The sequence below is a fragment of the Thamnophis elegans genome, chromosome 10 (genome assembly GCF_009769535.1).
Source record: "Thamnophis elegans isolate rThaEle1 chromosome 10, rThaEle1.pri, whole genome shotgun sequence".
NCBI lineage: Eukaryota > Metazoa > Chordata > Lepidosauria > Squamata > Colubridae > Thamnophis > Thamnophis elegans.
Window position 1 is genome coordinate 49,186,100 of NC_045550.1, and position 20,451 is coordinate 49,206,550.

A 20,451-nucleotide genomic window follows, 5' to 3' on the forward strand; every position below is an offset into this window, starting at 1 on the left:
CTGTCTTCAGAGTCAGATGCCGAAGGCCGATGGAATGAATAGGCTCAAATGGGGTCTTGGTCAGAGCCCAAAAAAACAAGGAAAGATCCCAAGTGGGGAACTTGTGGACCGTAGGCAGGCATAGGTTGGATGCCCCTTTGAGGAAACTTCTCACCTGAAGGTGCTGTCCCAAGGACACAGCCGAATGCCTAGTTAGAATGGTAGAGAGGGCCACCACCTGTTGGCGAAAGGTGTTGGGGGACAACCCTTTACCCAACCCCTCCTGGAAGAAGTCCAGCAGTTGTGGGATGAATGCTGAGATGGACACGATGTCAAGCGTCTGACACCAGGTAGCGAAGGTGGCCCAAGTGGCGTCATAGATCTGAGTTGTAGACGGATATTGGGATGCCTGGATGGTACGAATGAGCTTGTCTGAAAGATTGTCCTTCCTCAGGAGGTTCCCCTCAAGTGCCAGACAGCCAACTGGAACCAGCTGGGATCCAGATGCACTATGCCCCCCTCGCTGAGGAAAAACAGCTCCTGAGGTATTCTCCATGGTCTGGGAATAGAGTGACTGACAAAGTCCGCATACCAGGATCTCCTGGGGCAGTGAGGCGCTATTAGGAGAACTCCCGCTTCCTCCGACAAGATCTTCTGAACAAGCTGCGGGATGAGAGGCAGCAGCAGGAAGGCGTACAGAAGGCCCCTGGGCCAGTGGCAACACAGAGCATCTGTCACCTCCGCTTGCGGAGTGGCGTATCTCAAGAAGAACCTTGGGAATTAGGAGTTGGCTGGACTGGCGAACAGATCGACCACCGGTAGTCTGAACCGGACAATCAGTTGATGGAAGGTTGAGGGAAGAAGATGCCATTCTGTATTGTTGATGGTCATCCGGCTCAGCCAGTCCACTCTCACATTGTCCATTCCCGAGATGTGGTCCGCACGTAAGGAGGCCAGGTGACGTTACATCCACCTTCCTAGGGCCTCTGCTTCCACCATCAAAGCCCTGGACCTGTTCCCCCTGGTTGATGTGCACTTTTGTCTCTATATTGTCTGTGAGTACCAGAACATGGCAACCCACAATATCATTCCGTAAATGGCTAAGGCTAGCCTGGCCGCCCTTAAATGTAACAAGTTTATGTTGTGTGCTGCCTCGTTCTGTGACCATTTGCCTTGTGTTACTTGCTCCTGGAAGTGGGTGCCCCAATCTTGGAGACTCGCATCTGTTGTGACCACCAAGCAGTCCGGCTCTTTGAAGAGACATCCCTTCGTCACCACGTGAGATTCCCACCAATGGAGAGACTGTTTTACTTTCAGAGGCAGTCTGACCTGCCTGGGAGAGTTGCTGGCTTTTGCCCGCTGGATGGGTAGGAGGAACCATTGCAGTTCCCTCGCGTGAAGGCGTGCCCACGGAACTATGTTTATGCATGAAATTATGAGTCCCAGAAGTTGTGACAGAGACACAATGGACGCAACCTGGCTCACTCTCACCTCCAGTGTACAGGTGGTGAGGATGCGCTTGCGGTCCAGTGACAGGAACACACTTGGCAACAGTCTGAGTCTATGAGTGCTCTGAGATATAAGATGCAGGTCGATGGTGACAGCTGATTCGTTTCTCGGTTCAGGGAGAACCCATGATGCTGTAAGGCCGAGATGGTGGTTCGAACATCTCTGAGAGCTTGATTGGTGGACGCTGATTGGATCAAGATGTTGTCTAGGTAACAAAGACGACGTATTGGATGCGAGCACAATTGGGTCGCTACAACCACCAATATCTTTGTGAAAGTCCTTGGTGCCGATAGCCTGAATGGCAGAGCTCTGTACTGGTAGTGCTTGCTGTTGTAGTGGAACTTGAGGAATTTTCTGTGGGCCTGCAGATTGGAATATGCAAGTACGCCTCCTTCAGGTCAATGGAGGTCAACCTGTCCCTTTGTCTGATGCAACCTAGGATAGTCTGTAATGATTGTATCTTGAAACGCTTGTAGGCCAAATGTCAATTTAGATTTTTTAGGTCCAATATGGTCCTCCACCCCCTGGAGCTTTTCAGGACAAGGAAAAGAATGGAGTAAAACCTCTTTTACTCCTTCTCTATGGGGACTGATTCTATGGCATTTAGCTGAAGGAGATGCAGACTCTCCGCCTGCATGCGTTGTCTTTTGGGAAGGGAGACGGGGACTGGACAGCGGATGAAGGCCCACGGGGGAAGGGAGAGGAACTCTAGGGTCATGTATTGAGAACCCAAGAGTCCGTGGTAATCAACTCCCGTTGGGTGGAGTAAAGTTGGAGACGGCCACCTATGGGAGGATCCTGTTGGTGGTCACTTGGACCTATGGTAAGGGCGGTTGTTGGAGCCACTGCGAAAGAGGCGCCACTGTTGCCCCTTATCTCTGAAGGTTGCCCTATCCTGACCCTGGGGATAGGATCTCTGGTAGGAGGGACCCGCACCCGAAGAATCACTCCCCTGAAAAGACTGCTTTAAAAAAAATGAGTTATTTTTCCTATCTGCCTGTCTGGAAGTAGATGGAAGAACCTTCCGTTTATCCTCCGTCTCAATCAAGAACTTGTATAGTGTCTCCCCAAACAATTGCCCGCCTTGAAGGGGGCGGATGCAAGCTTCCACTTCAACTTCACGTCCACCTGCCAGTGATGGAGCCACAGCAGGAAGCGTGAAGTCACCTTGGAGGCCAGTGCCCGGGAACAACTTGGCAGCATTGAGAGAAGCATCAGCTGAGTATTCAACAGCTGCTATGATTTTGTTAAGGTCATGCTTTCATCTGGAACCCTCCGAGGGAGGATTTGATCTCAACTGTCACAACCAAAGCAGCGAGGCCCGAATAAAGAACGATGCTGAGATGGAAGCCTTGATGGACCAGGCAGCTGCTTGGTGGGTCTTGTGGCAGGCTTTCTCTGCCTTCCTGTCCTCGGCCTTGAGCCCCTCAAGGTGGTCAGCCAGCAGGACAGAGTTGGAAGTGAGCGATATCACCAGAGCATCCACCTGTGGAAGCTTCAATATATCCTCTAAATTGTTCTCAACTGAAAAGAGGTGTTTGTCAGCCCCGCTAGGGTTGGTCAGTGAATCTAGCTGTGTCCACTGGCGCTGGACCACGTTCACGAACAGCTCTGGCACTGGAACCAGGTCCTGCTCAGGAGCATTCTCTTTGAATAATCCCTCTTTGGGATACTGGGGTCCAGAAGGGACTGCCGTACCCTGGCTGGGAGTACCCTCTTGGGTAGAGGTCTTTGCCTTGTGTAGGATTGCCTTAAAGAGGGAAGGCCTAAACAAGCCAGTGAATGCAGGCTTGTCAGGGAGGGGGGTTTCATCTTCTGAAAGTTCCTGCTCCCCTATGTTGTCCTCCTCTAAAATGGATTCCTCTGTGGTGATGGAGGTGCCTGGAGAAGGAGGTCCCTGCGCCTATCCACTCTGGCTAGATTTGTGACTAAGCCTGGCAGAGGAACTTTTAGCAGCATGGCTCTTCCTATGAAGGCCAGTCACAGTGCCCCTCTCAATTGCCTGTTCTATAACCCTCTGCATTTCATTGGACAGATTTGGTCTCTGATCTTCAACAGGCCGGGATCTACCTGACCTCCTCTGCCTATCAGCCCCAAGGGTTCAGGGTCCTCCTCCACCATAGCTGACTCAAAGGGACAAAACTCCTCTTGCATGGAAGAAGATTCTGGATAGCCAGAGAGGCTGCAGGAGAAGGAGCCTGGGATCCCTCATCCATCAATGAGAGGGATATGTCCCTTCCTGGGGAAGGCAGCTCCTGTCCCTGGGGCAAGGATTTGGATCTAGAGATGGCTGCCCAGATGATAGGGGTAACTTTCGGGCCCCCTCGAAAGTCTTTTCGAGGGCCTTATGTCTGCGGGCCTCAGCCTTGGACGGGGCCTTGTTGCCTCTGGGATTAGGGATCCCCTCCTCTTTAGTGCCCTTTCTGCCCACCTCCACCTTAGGGGGGGGTCTGGCCTACTGTGTTTGGACGAGGGGACTGGATGTTCCTCTGGCACCAAAGTTCCACGCCAGCAATTTAAATGTAAAAAAAAAAATGATGAAATTTTAGAGCTCACTATCAACTAAAGACAAAAATAAGAAAGGTACTATGCTAACTAAAGGAGAGTCCCAGTCTATTTGAACAAGGATTGAGGAGCTTCCCAAAAACATGTTCCAACTGAACTGGACTGAGTTTTTGAGCTGGTCCTCAATGAGGAGGGGAGGCATGGTTAAGAAATTCAACTCAGTCCTTGGCCAAATGGACTGAATTTAATCCATGCTTGGACTCTCCAAGCAGCGCACATGAGAATAAATGGTGATGGGTGTCCAGGAGGTGAGAACTTTTCCTATCCCATCAGCCCTGCTCCAAAGTAGCCGAGCCCTTGCTGAAGCCCCAGGCCAACTGACATAGTCAAGTTTTTAGGCTCTTCTCGAAGGCCAGGAAAGTGGGAGCAGACCTCACCTCTGACAGGAGAATATTCCAGAGGCGGAGGCCATAGCAGAAAAGGCTTTTCTCCTGGATCCCACCAGTTGAAATTATTTAGCTAATGGGATCCGAAGTAACCCTTTCTACTGGAATGAGTGGTGTAGATTAATCCAATCAGGTGAGGTGGTTCCTCAGGTATTCTATGTCCATGTAATATGTCTGCTTTTGATACAGCACTGGTTATCAGTTTGCTATTGGGTATGACTTAAGGTTTTGGTCATTACCTATAAAGCCAACATGACATTTTACCCCAATAGCATCTATCCCACTTATTAAATCTTATAGGGCAGCGATGGTGAACCTTTTTTGGCTTGCATGTCATAATGGGGGGAGCGCAGACGGGTTGTGCGTGGGCGTGCCGCACACATAATACAACACGTGACCCCCGCAGTGCACATGAGGCGCTCCCCCCATTTTTTGCATGCTTTTTTCACCCTCCCCAGGCTCGAGGCTTTATAGGAGCTTAGGGAGGGCAAAAACAGCCTCCCCCGCCTCCCTGGAGGCCTAAAAACAACCCTACAATTGGTTTACTCACAGGGTCATTTTTAGTCTTCCGGAGGCTTCAGGGAAGCCTTCTGAAGGTCCCTGAAGCCTCTGGAGGGCTTAAATCGACTCTACGAGCAAACCGAAAGTCTGTTCCCAAACTTCCAGTTTGCCCATAGGGATGGTTTTTTGCACTCCAGAGGCTTCAGGGAAGGTCCTGAAGCCTCCAGACGGTCTCCGGGGGCGGGGGGAGGCTCTTTTCGCCCTCCCCAGCCTTCTATAAAGCCCCTGGAGCCTGGGGAGGGCAAAACATTGCTTTAAAAAAGACTGAACTCAGCTGACAGGGCAATGCCTCGTGTGCCCTGACAAATGACTCCGCATGCCACCTATGGCACGTGTGCCATACGTTCACCATCCCATTGATAGGGTTTGCACATTCTGAGTTCTTCAATTAAGCAATGCATCTATTGGGACTTCAGAAGTGTACCTTTTCTGTAACAATACCTATCCTCTAAAATGAAGTTGCCCCACAGATCCCCTGGTCATTCCTTGTTGTTATTTAAAAGGACTTGAAGATTTGGTTCTTTGCCTAAACCTTTGGTGAGGGAGAGCGAAATCCTTTGTTTCATTATCTAGTTTGCTGTTCTTGCCATCTTTTATTTTCCTTTGTTATTAATAATATTTCTCATTTTACTTGTGAGCTGCCATAGTAGTTGGGAGTTAATCAACACACAAATTTGATTAATAAATTGAAATTAATGTTTGTTTTTTCTTCCTAGTGTTTCCTCCAAGTTCTTATTCTGAAGAAACAACCAAACAATTCTAAAAACATCTACAACAATCAAGATTTCCCTTACAATGAAATAAATTATTCCAGAATACATGGGAAACAGATCCTGATGTTGGGAACTTTAACACCCAAGTCTGTCAAAATTTGGCTACAAATATAATATATAGTTTTTCTCCAAACTTTAGGCTGACATGTTCAACCGAGATACCTTACATACTTGGATCATGCAATAATTATTTCATAAATGATGTGCTTTCATTCTATTTTTGTCTTTATACCACTATAATATTTTATTGAAGATGGGTAAAAAATAATTCTTAAATGGCAGGGGGGGGATTTTGATTTGTACAAAATGACTTTGCTTGTTTCACTGCAGGACACCACACATTTTATTATCTTATAATGCATCCTTTTAAAAATATAAATTACTACAAACATTGAGTAATGTAATATCCACTACATTGACAACATTATTTCAGACACAAAAAAGGATATGTTTTGGTTCTTTTAGCAGTGATATCTTTAACCTCATTTGGACTATATTTTCTGTGCTGATAAGCCAGCAGATTCATTGACGAAGAAATGTTGTCTTGATTGCGTTACAACTGTAAATATTTAAAAAATCATTAATTCACCATCCTCCAAGCCTACATAATAGACAAACACTTTAATAAATGCAAATATATTTTAAGGACTGTTTTGTCCAAAGTAGCAATACAGAGATATTTTTCAATTTTTCTGAATTTTCAACTGTACTTTATAATTGTTAGTTTATGATGAACATGTATATGAATCAGCTGGTAACAGTCTTCTAAAATTTCCTGTTATAATTTTACCAATGTAATATACCAGTGATGGGCAACCTTTTTGGCGTGGTGTGTCAAAAATCGGCAAAAAATCGAGCATAACTCACGTTGTGTGTCACTTCGACAAAAACATAATTTTGCGCAATTTATAGTTTAAACTACAAAAATGTATAATTGCAATATATAATTGTATTTAATAAACCAAAAACAAATTATTTAACATACCTGCTTAGTAACTTCTTTGTTAAGCGCTTTTGCAAGCTGAGCTATGGAGTGAGCAATGCTTAAACTTGCAGAGTTTAAATTTGTAGAGCCTTTCATAAATTTAAGGATGGAGTTAGATTGGCTCTTATAAAGGTGTAGCTTCCTGGAAATGTATTCCCTCCTTTCATCCTCACTTTTTTCCAAGAGCTGGGAATGATTAGTTTCAAAATGTCTATTTATATTCCACGTTCTGCTTACTACCGTTTCAGTACATAGAACGCAAAATGATCTGCCATTTTTTTCTATAATGCCATACATCTCGCTCCATGTCTCTTGAAAGGGTCAGCCACTGCCACTACCACTCCCTTTACTTAACCTTTGTTTTTTATTTTTTGGGTGCTCCATCAGTGGGCCAGTGACAGCAGATAGAATTATAGATAGCCAATTAGGGGTTAACTAGCCTAACAAGCTAACACAACCTCCCCCTCACTTATCTCAGTTATTGTGGGCAATTACAAGTCCATGGCACCCCAATAGTTGCTGCTAATGGTGCTCACAGTTCCCGTTGGCATTCCGCTGTTCCCTGCTGTGGTGCGGTCGTAACCGAGAGTCCCAGGAGTAGACTCTCTGTGCCGGCCTGACTGGAGAGAGGCGTGCACTGTTCCCGCGCTCCTCTCCTGCCTAACCCTAACCCTAACCCTCGCCGCGCTGATGACGTGTGTGCGCACGGCACGCACGCCTTACCAGCAGCCCCTGCGCTCAGAAAGGGGCGGCGGCGATACAGTAAGTGAGTGTGGGTGGGGGAGATCACACGTCCCGCCCCCCCGTTCCTCCAGCACAGATTCTTTCATCCTCGGTGGCCGTGCAGGAGCCGAGGATGAATCGCATGAAATCCTGTGCGTGTCACCCCAAATGGCTACGCGTGTCAGCACTGACACGCGTGTCATAGGTTCGCCATCACTGTAATATACAATACAATACAATCTTCTTTTTTCTATTTATAAACTCCAGAAATATAGTGGAGTCAAAACAGGTATAGAGAGGTTTTGGAACCATTAAATGTTAAGAAGCTGAAATATATCTAAGTTGGCAGGTAATTACTTCAAATGTAGGAATATACCTGGAGATAACAATGAGCTTTTTCTTAGAATAAGCTGAATTCCCCTGTACAATCAGGTTTCAGCTCTACTGATGGCCTGCAAATCTTTTGCTATCTTAGCCATCACCTATGTCTATGATTAGACCTTGGCCATTTTATACATTATTCACAGCTGGGTTAGACTATTTCACTGTGTTCCATAAGCAGTTTCTTTTGAAGAAGTCTAGAAATACAAGTGCCCAAAATGTGAAAGAATATTATTTACCAGTTGCATAGGTTGCCCAAGTATTTCCAAGATCCACTCAATGTGCTCTGTCCTATCAACATTCATATCAGGCTTCAGCACAAAATCAGCTGCATCTAACTAACCCTGAGTAATATTTGTGATAAGGATCCTTTTTGAAAGCTCTTCTTTAAGATCATTTTGATTGGCAGGTATAAAGGGGGGGGGGACTTTTTAAATGTAGAAAACATTCTACCACCCAAAGATGTGTCTGCGAACAATTCTGGCACAGTCCAAAGGTTCATTTCAATTATTTCAAGCTATTGTTTTAAATTTTAATCATAAAACAAAAATCCTAAACTATTGCTGATATCTTTGGAATGCTTATGTTTTAAGCACATAAGCATATTTTAAAGGACCGATTACATTTTACCTACCGTGTTTCCCCGAAAATAAGACAGGGTGTTATTTTCTTTTGACCCACAAAATATGCTCTTGCCCTTATTTTCGGGGAGGTCTTATTATTTTTGAGGTGCAGGAGGCGGTGAGTTTGGTCACCTCGTGGTTGCTGCTACGTTGCAATATTTTTGGGGACGGCTTATTTTAGCGCATGCGCTCAAAAGTCTGATTGGGCTTATTATCCAGGGAGGTGTTATTTTTGAGGAAGCAGGGTATTCTTTAGGATTGTTACATTTTTAGAAAATGTAACAATACACACTTGCATGAAAATTAAATATTAATAAATTGTAAGCTAATATGTCCTCTGGCCAAAGCTAATAAAAATGCAATATAATTATATGCATTAAAATGGTAAAATATTGACCACAATGGTACTGTAATTAAATATTAGTATTAAAAGCCTTGGGTCTATTTCCTGGTATAAATTGAAGAGTAAGAAATAAAATATCTATAAAAAAAAGAAAATAATACAAAATGCTCTGCAAAACATTAGCTCTCATGTAACTTCTACAATGAAAGCTACTTGCATTAAAATTAACTAAGAGGCACTTGCTTATTCAGAAGAGCATATCCTATTAATTAGAACATGTTTTCTAATCTCTTGGGAGTTCTATGATAAATGAACCACAACCCACTGAAGAATTACTACACAAAGGTTTTTACAAGGCCTAAAATAGATACAACTACAGGATATATCAATTTGCCCCAGAATATTTAATAATTTGAAAAGAAAAAAAGATATTTTTATAAATTTAATTTCTAAAAAGTTTAGGGGTTCAACTTTTTGAGAATGTTACCATTAGGCATAAATGCACATTTTAATAACACAAAATAAGCAAGATCAGGCTTAAGAGCTGGTTAATTTAAAAGACAATCTTTACACGTTCTTAAAATAATTTGTTTCATCCAGTTACGATATAGCTGAAACTTCTGTATTAACTAAATAAATATGAGAAAGATTAATATCAGAGTACAGCTTTGTTACTGCATTTCAAAAATAAAGTTTTTCATACAGTACTTTTAAAATGAAGCAAGTTTCAATAAATCACATTATGGCTCATAATCTCATATCTATGGGTGAATGAATATACATCTTCAGATTCTGTTTCTGATAATGGCTCTCTTACTCTCTCAATTGCTGATTCAATCTTTTTCCTTGTACTAGAGAAGATGCAGAGAGCTTCCACTTTTCAGTGCAATTGCTAACACATATTTATATACAAGTTTATATGACAGTTTACAAAAATCATGTTAACTTCTATTTTAGTCACATAACCTTCCTCTACAGATATTTCACATCAAAATTTCAGTACACTTTATAACTCTATAGTCTATTGTTTTCAATGAATAAATAAATAAACCTGTCTAAGTTTTCACAACTTGTGTGTAATTTTTATATCAGGATAAATCAAGGATTTAGATTAACCTTGACAGTCATTTTAGTATAAATGACACTGAAAGCATACTTTTATTAGTGTAACAATGTATTTTTCCCCATTCTTTAGCTTAGATGAACCAAAGAATGTTACAATTACTAACCATAAAAAAGTAAACATATTAAAAATGAATAGAGCTGTTGAACAGACTCTCTAGATATGTGGCACAGAATGTGATTATTTTCTTAGAAGCAAGATGTAAAGTTTTAACTTGGGCTTTCATGTAGATGTGCATAACATCACAGCATCTAAATAATATATGGAAACCTTTTGCTCTGTAAAACAGAGTTAATTTGTCATTTTTCTGAAATATGCATGTAGATTGCTTCTCTCTGGAAACAACAGAAAGGAGACATTTTCTCTATTTAAGAATCTTAATTTTGAATTTAAAAAAATGATAAAGCAAGGACCATACTGGTCACAAATCAAATACAACCTACTTTCCACCTACTTGTTTTGAAGAGTAATTAGCTGCGATCATATAATTTAATCTTAGTTGGATATAAATGGCTAGATTCCTATGTTACACTAAATCATTCAGAAGACACAATGACTATGTTTACACAAGAAGCTAAATCAAAGCCAATTAATTACTCCATGGCTTAATAGGACGCCCAGTCAACATGTTAATCTTAACAGCAGCAATTCCCTTACATGAAATATGCCAGAATCTATGAAACATATTGCTTAATAAAAGTATTGGTTTTTAGGCCCCTCAGAGTTGTATTTTCTACTGTAAGAGATTATCACAGGAACACACCAAGAGTGCAAATTAAGAGAGAAATTCTACAGTACAGGAAATATTTGTATTATTATTTAGTTACTTGTTAGCAAGCTTTTGGTAAAAGCTATCTGAATTCCAGAGGGAGCTCATTACACACTATCCTTTTCTTAGATGGAAAATCAGAGAGCCTGCAATTTTACAACTGCAGTATGTATGTATAGGCGAGTTGGCCTATACTACTTCAGGTTATATGCCTGTTAACTTCTTTGAGACTGTGCCTGATTTATCAGTAGATCTTCAATTTTGTTTTCTATTATAACTACACTATAATTTTCTCTTTCATTAAATTTATTACACAAGACAAATGAGAATGAAGTTTTACCTCTGAACCATAGTTGTTAACTCTAACGAACTTACACTTTTTGGAAATATTTTCTTTCAAGATGGTGTGATGGCTTGGCCATTAAGATACTGGGCTTGTAGGCTGGAAAGCCAACAGTCTGGATTTGAGACCTAAGGTTGCACAATGGGGATGAGAACCTTTCTTTCTACCTAGCATTTCAAAAGCATCCAAATGCAAGAAAATAAATAGGTATCACTTTGTCAGGAGGAAACAGCATTCTGTGATGTCATGCTGGCCCCATGATGACAGAAATGGCCTTGAAACAGACATGGGAGCCACCCCTATATTCGGCAACAGTTAGCAGAGTAAAATCTGTAGGGACTCCTTCCTTTCATTTCTTGTTGCAAATGTCCACAAATGTGAACTTCAATTAAAATTTCCAGGGAAATATGTACTAAAAGAACTGAAAGTCTTCTCTGTCACATTATAACTGAAAACACACTGCTAACATGCAATGTACTTTAACCTTTAATTGGCATTCTACATAGGAAGACTCTGGTGTTCAGTAAGATTATGGACTCCTAAATTCATCTTTTCATGCTGTTTAATTTGGCAAAAAAAAAAATTGAAAATAGAGTAAAATATGCAATTTGCCTCTGTTTAATAGTGAAGCATTCTTTTTTTCTCTCTCTAATAAGATGATAATGAGAAGTTCTTAAGTTTCCTTCCTGTTTCAAAGTCTCGGAACATATACTAAATCAGCCGTCACTAATCAGGGGTCCGTGCAAAAATGTTGGTGGTCCGCAGAAAAATTATTTGCATTTTTATATTGCACTAAATACGATTTATCTTTTTAAAAGAGAGAGTGGTCTGTGGGATTTAAAATTATGAATTTAGTGGTCCCTGTGGTCCAAAAGGTTGGCGACCCCTGTACTAAAAGATATAATGTAATAAAATGTTAGCATTTCAGAGAAGGTTAGGCAGTAGCAAATATTACTTCATTTCAAAATCTACTGAATTTTAATAGGAACCACCACTTCCATACCTCCACTAGTTTTAATTTCTGAAATCTTTTCGGATATTTTTATATGACCAACTGAGCTTGAAAGAAAAGGTTCAAGAAGGGGAGTTTCCCTGTGCAGTGGTATACAGCAAAACAAAACAAAGCAAAGCCTCAGAGTGTTCACTTCCCAAATAACTCTTACCGTGAAAGTGACAGGTATCACTGGGGCTTTGCATACTTACACTTATCCAGTTTCTGGTACTGTAGATAGAACTGGCCGAGGGAACGTCTGATCGTAGTTAACCCCTTCTCTGACGAGCAATGACCAGGAATGGTAATAATCCTGTCCTTTGCCGCTCTCCAATAGTCTCCGAAGACGAAGGCAATTCAAGGAGACCAGTCCCACTTGCAGTCTCTCATCACTCGCCTCTGAGTCTCTTTACCTCCGGCTCACTTTTTCCCTCTTCTTACCTGTCCAAAGCCATGGTATGTCTATATAGGAAGAACTTACCTGAGAGAACTCGGAGCCAGGAGAAACAAAGTAGGCCTCTCCTAGGACAGGTGTTCTGAACCTCGATGAAGCTGAAGGCGCCAAGTCTTCCAACCGCACCCTCCGAAAAACCTCCCCAAGAAAAGAGGACCTTCTCCGCCGTTTTCTACCTTGAGGAGAAGCGGCTCGGTTTCTATAGCTACTTCCCGCGAGAGTTCCTATGCCTAATCCCTAGCAATCTTCACCCTCCCCCATGAGGTTTGACTCTCCTTTTTTCTCTCCCCCCCCCCCAAACTCGGGTATCCCCGAGCGCATGACGTCAGCCGTGACGTCAGAAGCCCAACCTGTCAAGTTTAATCAATACACACAAAATGAAATGTTTTTTTCTTTTTTTTAAAAAAGTAAAGGCTGTAATCAGTCTTTTTAAAAAAAAAAACACCCATTATTTCATTATCTCTAGGCTGTTGCTAAGTAACCCGCCTACACAACGGGAAGATCGTTCGGGTCCCTCCCTCTCCTTTGTTATCTGGGGATAATTTTCAAACATATTCTTCAAAAAACTGGGAAGTATGCCTCTTGCCTCCTCCCCCGTAAGCTTAAAAAAAAACTTAAGAAAACATGACGTGAAAACAATCCGCCACCTTTTCGCTAAATAACGGAAAACAAGATGGCGGCGCGGGGGAGCGTTTCATTATTATTTTTTTCCTCCTTTCAAACCTACGGGAAGCCTGCCCCTTTTCTTCCCCCAGCATGCTTTGCGCTTTTCTAACGAATTTCGTTACGAGTTTGCCGTTTGGGCGCCATTTTCGAGTGTAGAAGCCGCCAAGGCTGCAGGCAGGAAACGAAGGTGGCTGGTACTGCAGGGGCTGTTAGTCGGAAACTTGCTGGCCCGCGCTTCTAGTTACCAACTTCGCTCGTGGGTGAGGACGGAATACTTAGTAGCTGCCTGGTAAGTCCTCAGTGGATATAATATTCCTGCGTTTTGCTTCAGGAGATAATATTTTGAGGAACTCGCTGGGATTAGACCGGAGGTTAAAGCTTCGATACGGTAAATAATTATTTGTTCTGTATGAGGAAGAATATTTGATTCCGCCCAATTGAGAGAATGGAAATTCCGCGCAAATTTGTCTCTTGTACGGAAAAAGCACTTGTTTCATCCCCCCCCTTTCCCCCAACCGGCGGACACTTTTTCTTCTCCCCCGCTTTTCCCACTCCCCGCCACCGCGTGGGGGAAGGGGACAGAAGGCATTGGTTGGCTTTTTTTCCGTTGCCTCTAATAAACGCCAAGTTGACTCCCTAACTTTTATTCTCGCACAGCCATTTTTTTAATTTGAAGTAGGCTGTCACAGTGCCTATTCCGCTCAATTCGTATTATTTCTGTAAAAAGTGATCTTCGTGGGAGGTTTATAGGGGGAGGGGGTTTAGAAAAATTAATTAGCCGTTTAAATGATAACGCACAGCCTGCTTTTTTTTTAACGATTATACCAGCAACTGAGCACTTTGAAAAAGCATGCGCTTCCTTCCAAGTGTAGAGGAAGGGAAGCTTCTTCCAACATATTATTTCAGAAATTGGCAAGACGCTTATTTTTAAAACTTGTACATTCAAATCGAAGCAGAGTTTTGATTTTGCGGCTGGGATCCGATGAGTGATATTTTGCATTAGGTTCCTAAGTCTATTAGAAAACACCGCTATTTCGACCCCTTATGGATGCAAGTTAAGAGGGGTGAGGAAGAGGTGATGGATTTATGAAGGTTAGAAATCTGATTCTTTCCCCCTCCCTCTAAGGATACTTAATCATCTACTTTTTACGAAATGCTCTGCATAAGATAGTTTTTTTGGAACTTCTTTTAAAATAAATGTAAATTTTCATTCCTGTCAATTGGGTTTCTTTGGATTCTGAAGAAATGAAATATGCAATTTACTTCAGTCTCAAGTTTCCTATTGCCTTAATTGTATGTTTTTTCTTTAAAAATCAGAAAGATAACTGCTCCAAAATACTATGTACACTGAGTCAAACAAACACTTTAACCTAGATTAGTGGTTTTTAGGCATTTCTTTAATGCTAATATCTAAAAAAAATCATGAGGCATAAAACAACCATGCTTTTCATCTTGTTATGGTCGTGTATAATTCAAATTGGAAACCCATCTAAATTTTAAGATCTGTTCTTATAAAAGAGTTTTAATTATTTCAATTTAGTAGCTTTTGACTTTAGAATAAAACCAACATATCTGGATCCCATTATATTCATTTAAATTCATATTAATATACTTTTAAGAATTTAAATGCTAGATAGTCTATTTCTGTACTGCGGAGTACTTATTAGTAACTCATTTTTGGTTCTTTATTAGTTTGACTTATTTGTTGGGATAGTATGAGAGTTGTAAATTGTAATTTATTTATAATATGCAAGCTGCCTTAGTATGGAAGATATCTATTGTGTAAAGATAGGAAAACACATGCCGCTGTCACAAATAGCTTGCCAATTTGAAATCTTTGCTTTGATCAATTAATATTTGGGACTGGATGCAAGTTTTTATAGTCTAGGTATAGGGTTTTTCTTTTCTCTTTTAGTACTTCAGCACAAAGGAAAACAAACCTAACACTTTTTATAGTATGATTATTTGGAATTGAAACACGAGACAGAAATCATGCCAAGCAAAAGAACTAAAGTATCTACGGCAGCCCATCAAAAAGGCAATGATTCCTTGGAGGAGTCCTCTAATGATGGGAAACATGAAAGAGAAGCGAGCAGGCAACCCCCTGAAGTACCTCAGCAAGGTCAGTCTCTTATTGACCTGATGTTGCTTTATTAACTAAGCATATAGGCATCCTAATTTAAATTACCCTCACTATAGTTTGATTTTGTTTATTATTATGTGCTGGCTTCTGCAGTGATTATACATTGTTCAGGTAAAAGTTGTGCTTAAAAGCAAATTTGGAATTTCAGGAAAAGTTAATTACTTTATTCCTGGTATCTTGTGATACCATAACATCAATCATTGAAGTAGATAAAAATTTTGGAAACATTTGGAGAGTAGTATTTGTACCTTATGTACTGTTAGAAAATTACTGATCATGCTTTAAATTTGTGTGTGTGTGTGTGTGTCTCCATTAAAAGTAAATAATTGCCAGTCAATTTACTTATCAAATATTAGTAAGTGGATTGATAATGAAAATTGATACTAATTATTCAGAGAAAATGTTTTTTCAAGGAGTTAGGAAAAAGGTCTAAGTTTTGCTGAAACATAAATAGCCAGGTTTGTGTGTGTGTGTGTGTGTGTGTGTGTGTGTATTTGAGAGAGACAAACTTCCTGTCTTTGAGAAGTAGTACTGTTGCTGTCATTAGGATTTGCAAGGCAATGTATAGTTAGCAACCACAGTACGCTGTAGCTCTGGGTGTGCCTGAAAATGCAGGAATATGGGAAGATTCCCTGTTTTCTTTGATGTATATATATATATAAAGGTATTTTCTAATATAGGACGGTACTACATAGAAAATAAATGGTTGCTCTGAGAATAGAATTGATTATAGAATTAGTCCTTCAGTATTTGAGAGAGTTGTATTCTATATCAATTCTTAGTAATTCAGTCTATTGTACAAATGTGTTGATTCTGTTACAGTAGTAGAGCTTTAAAAGATTAAGCTTTTTCTTCCATTGAGAGTGTGTGTGTGTGTGTGTCTGCTGTAGTTATTAAGTATATAAATTTTCTTGTTTTTGGATATCTTTAGCAGTATCAAATGGAGTAGTTGATGATCAAAGTTTAGAAGAAATTTTGAGTAGCATCTCTCCTCCCCCACCTCCAGCTATGACCAATGAAGCTGGAGCTCCTCGTCTCATGATAACTCACATTGTAAACCAGAACTTCAAATCTTATGCTGGGGAGCAAATTCTAGGACCGTTTCATAAGGTATCTTTCTAGTTTATGTAACTTAAGCTGAAGTAAAGATTTATTGTGACTTTTCTACTTAATAGTTAAATAAATTACATATTGGCAACTAACACTGTGGTGGAAGGAGCGGCGGGGGGGGCGGGGGTTAAGAGCAGATGAAAGTCTCAATTACTATTGTTTGTACTTTTCAAAAAGTTGCTTGTTGTGGAGTTCAAGAAGCTAGAAGTATACAAAGTATTTTCCTAATACGTATGAATAACAATCGGTAATTAAAATAATCTTTTACAGTTTGAAGCATTTTATTGATGCTAATTATGAACATACTTGTTTGTAGCATTTTGTTTACTGTATGGGGTTTTTTGGTAAAAACTTTAGAAATGTGAACTAATAGGGGGTGTAGTTTGTATGCTTTATCCTTGGCTATAAAAACTAAGCTTTCCAGTACTGTACTACATATTTTCCTGCACCATGTTTAACTATATTTTAAACCACTCTGAAAGGCAGAGAAATCAATTGCTAGTAACATTAAACTACAATGTATTTTGTGTGTGTTATGCAGCGTTTTTCATGCATTATTGGACCTAATGGCAGTGGAAAATCTAATGTGATTGATTCCATGCTCTTTGTTTTTGGCTATCGAGCACAAAAAATAAGATCCAAAAAAATTTCAGTACTGATACACAATTCTGATGAACATAGTGACATCCAGAGCTGCACTGTAGAAGTTCATTTTCAAAAGATAATTGACAAGGTATGTTTTTTAAACCTGAAGAACCTAATCACATAATGCCCTATGAATTTTTAATCATGCAGTTTATTTAATTTAAGTAGAAAAAAGCACCGTGGGGGAATATTGATTTTTTCTTATTCAAATTATTGTCTATAAAACACTGACAGGTTTAATATTCATTTTCTTCTGTGTAAATGTGTTAAATTGGGGAAAGTTTACTGTATACACAATTTGAAACATTCTTGACATTTGGTTTGTGTAAAACATGTCAGCTACAAATTATGGTATAAATATTGCTGAATATTTTGTTAAAAAAATTCTAGGTAATTCAAGGGTGTGATGTGTGTGCATTTGGATTTTAATCAAAATCCAAAATATATATGTAAATACACACACATACATATATGTATAATTCTTTCAGTATTAAGTTTTTTTTTTAAAATAATATAATTTACTTGAATTTACAAATTATACATTTAATGAGATTTCTTTTGCAATGATTATTTTGAATTTAAATTTTGGACCTATGTCAGTGTTTTACTGTTACAAAAAAACAAAAAAAAATACCCATATTGTCTAAACCTAAAAAAAAACCCTCACATCATCATGCCAATAACAAATTACTGACTTAAAAATCTAAATTTTGTATAAAAGTGATATCAAAGTTGGTATTTTTCTGACCAAAAAGAATGGAATATATGAAATGCAGTAATTTTAATGTAATTATTTAAATATAACTTAAAATATTTTCTTATAATTTAAACCATGCTATATGGCTATTTAGATATTAGACATAATTAGATCATAGCTAATTTTCCATTTATATTAATACTAGCTTTCTAAAATACATTATCATATTTTTATTAAAATAAATATTTAAGGAATTAATCTGGGAAAACAAACTGTTACCTAAAATTAGTAACACAAACATGAAAATAACAAAATAATTTTGGATTTTTATCAAAATCTGTGTGAAAATGCTTCTGAAGCAGGAGCATGGGTAAATGTAATTTTTGAAACTTACAACTACAATTTTTCCAAGTTTCCTCATAATAATGATTATAAAGCAATTTCAAGTGTTCAAGTGCTAAGACTTTTATTATTACATATTACAAGCATTCTAAAGTGACAATACTATGCAAGTGGTCCAGAATATAGAAGAAAAGCATCTTTTTCATAAATTGGAAGTATAAGGTGGAATCCTGCATGCAATTATTTTAGAATCTTCCACTCAATTAATATTACATGTTTACTCAGAAAGAAAGGTGTGTTACACATTAAATTGTTCAAATCTTTTGATACTGTTTTGGCAATTGAAAGTGGATCTTTTGTTTTCTAAGACATTGTGATAACAAAAATACTGGTATGACTAATACAGTACATGCATTGCAAAATTTATTCTAGCTTCAATTGTATTTGAACTTTGAACTGGAATATAAAAGATTTGTGATATGAAATAAGTTTGAAATACTAAATATTAATCTTAATACTAAGATTTGTTTTTCTGGTTTTGTTTTCCTTCAAAACAGGAAGGGGATGATTATGAAGTCATTCCCAACAGCAGTTTCTGTGTTTCCAGAACAGCCTATAAAGATAATTCTTCAATATACAATATCAATGGGAAGAAAGCAACTTTTAAAGATGTTGGGCTTTTGCTCCGAAGTCATGGTATTGACCTAGACCATAATAGGTTTCTGATTTTACAGGTACTGTCTAAAATAATTTATTACTTCATATAACTCAATACATTTTATTAGTGATTATCCCAATTTTGTTCTGGAAGCCTCAGAGTACTATAGCAGCACATCATGATTTGTGTTTCATAATAAATATGCAAGTCATTATTTGCTGCTTTAGAATTTTAAGGAAGAAAACCAATTGAATTTTTTTTTCTGAAATTAGATTGATTTCATGTGTTAAATAGGCACCTGGATAGACTAATTGTTATACTTGTTCCGCTGTAGCAGCACGTAAATATTGGTGTAGTAAAGATAACGCCAATATTATTGTGCTGCTTAAGCGTGACAGGGATTAACCAACATTATTTGGGTCCTGTTACATGTTATGATAATGTCTGTAATTTTTAGTACAGAATTTACCACCAATCAATGAAATACGTTTTACTATTCATTGTGCCTTTTTTTTGCATTAGTAGATTAGAAATATGAAATTTTCATTCCATCCTGTAATCTTACACAAATATGTTTTGGGACAGGAGAGTGTAAGGCCTAAAATATTAATTGAGGACACAGGACTTAATAGCAATTGTAAACAGTCATATTGCTTAAATTTTCTTTCTTAGAAAAAAGTTAATGTAACTTGATATTTGCTAATTTCTACTTTCTGTTTCATGACGATGGCTAAATCCCTGCACTAATCACCCAGGAATTACTTGTGTCAAACCTAGTTTTTTCTACATTATAAATTTTAAATTAATAAGCAGGGATTAAATTAATTGAATAAATAATGACAAAGAGCATTTCCTTAAAACTACACATGGTATTTTATTAAAAGCTTATGGAATAATTTTAAAATAACGAAAATTCTATTTAGAAGATTTTGAGTTTTTTTTAATACAGAAGCAAATGGAGAAATATTGTAAGGTTTGCAGTACAGAGTCTGTCCCTAGACTCAGAACTTTGAGCAGTTCTAATATTAGGAGTTAATAAGGATTAGCAGAAAAGTCTTTGTCCATGTACAGAGGCACTTATATGTCATAGGTGACCCAGGTGATTCCATATTTGTTTTATAGCTACTTTAAATTGTATTACTTAGTTGTACAATGCCATCCCTTAATTCTTAAGGAATGGGATCATGCAGGTGTGCATACAATATTTGGTTTACGTTTTCTTTTTTTAGTAATGCCTTCCCTTTTCTTTTTACCAACTGTAAGCATAGCATCTAAATTAGATTCTAAATCTAATAAACGTAAACCATACTGAATTTATTGCTAAAAAGAATAATGATATCAAGATTTGTATATCTTATACTCAGGCCTACTCATTCAGATAAACACACACACACACACACAATTCTCTACAATTTTACTTTACAAATATGTTTTTTAATATGTGAAATATATTGCTAAACAGCATATATTCTGTACTATGAGTTAATAGCTGGTTTCTAATTTATTGTGAAATTAAAAAAAACATAACTTAATCTCCATAATTTATAGGATTAATTTTGAAAGAAAATATTTTATTCTTGATTGGGCACATAATATTTTCCCTATGAAAGATATAAAATTGTAAAGCACAATTTTAAAAATGAAGTAACTCCAAGTTAAGTTGTATACAACTTTTATATGAA

The 20,451-nt window shown here is 38.7% G+C and overlaps 2 protein-coding genes across 2 annotated transcripts in view; one reads left to right on the forward strand and one right to left on the reverse strand.

Annotated features, from left to right (window-relative positions):
• IFT80 (intraflagellar transport 80) overlaps window positions 1-12,763 on the reverse strand; it is a 61,504-nt gene extending 48,741 nt beyond the window's left edge. The window contains exons 1-2 of the mRNA XM_032224882.1: window positions 12,536-12,763; window positions 6,223-6,332 (exon numbers count right to left, since the gene is read on the reverse strand). Coding sequence (XP_032080773.1) covers window positions 6,223-6,259 — 37 coding nt within the window. The 5' untranslated portion in view covers window positions 6,260-6,332; window positions 12,536-12,763. The remainder of the gene's footprint in view (window positions 1-6,222; window positions 6,333-12,535) is intronic.
• A 514-nt stretch (window positions 12,764-13,277) lies between these two features.
• SMC4 (structural maintenance of chromosomes 4) overlaps window positions 13,278-20,451 on the forward strand; it is a 53,058-nt gene continuing 45,884 nt past the window's right edge. Inside the window, 5 exon segments of the mRNA XM_032224881.1 lie at window positions 13,278-13,463; window positions 15,090-15,296; window positions 16,249-16,427; window positions 16,969-17,160; window positions 18,669-18,845. Coding sequence (XP_032080772.1) covers window positions 15,167-15,296; window positions 16,249-16,427; window positions 16,969-17,160; window positions 18,669-18,845 — 678 coding nt within the window. The 5' untranslated portion in view covers window positions 13,278-13,463; window positions 15,090-15,166.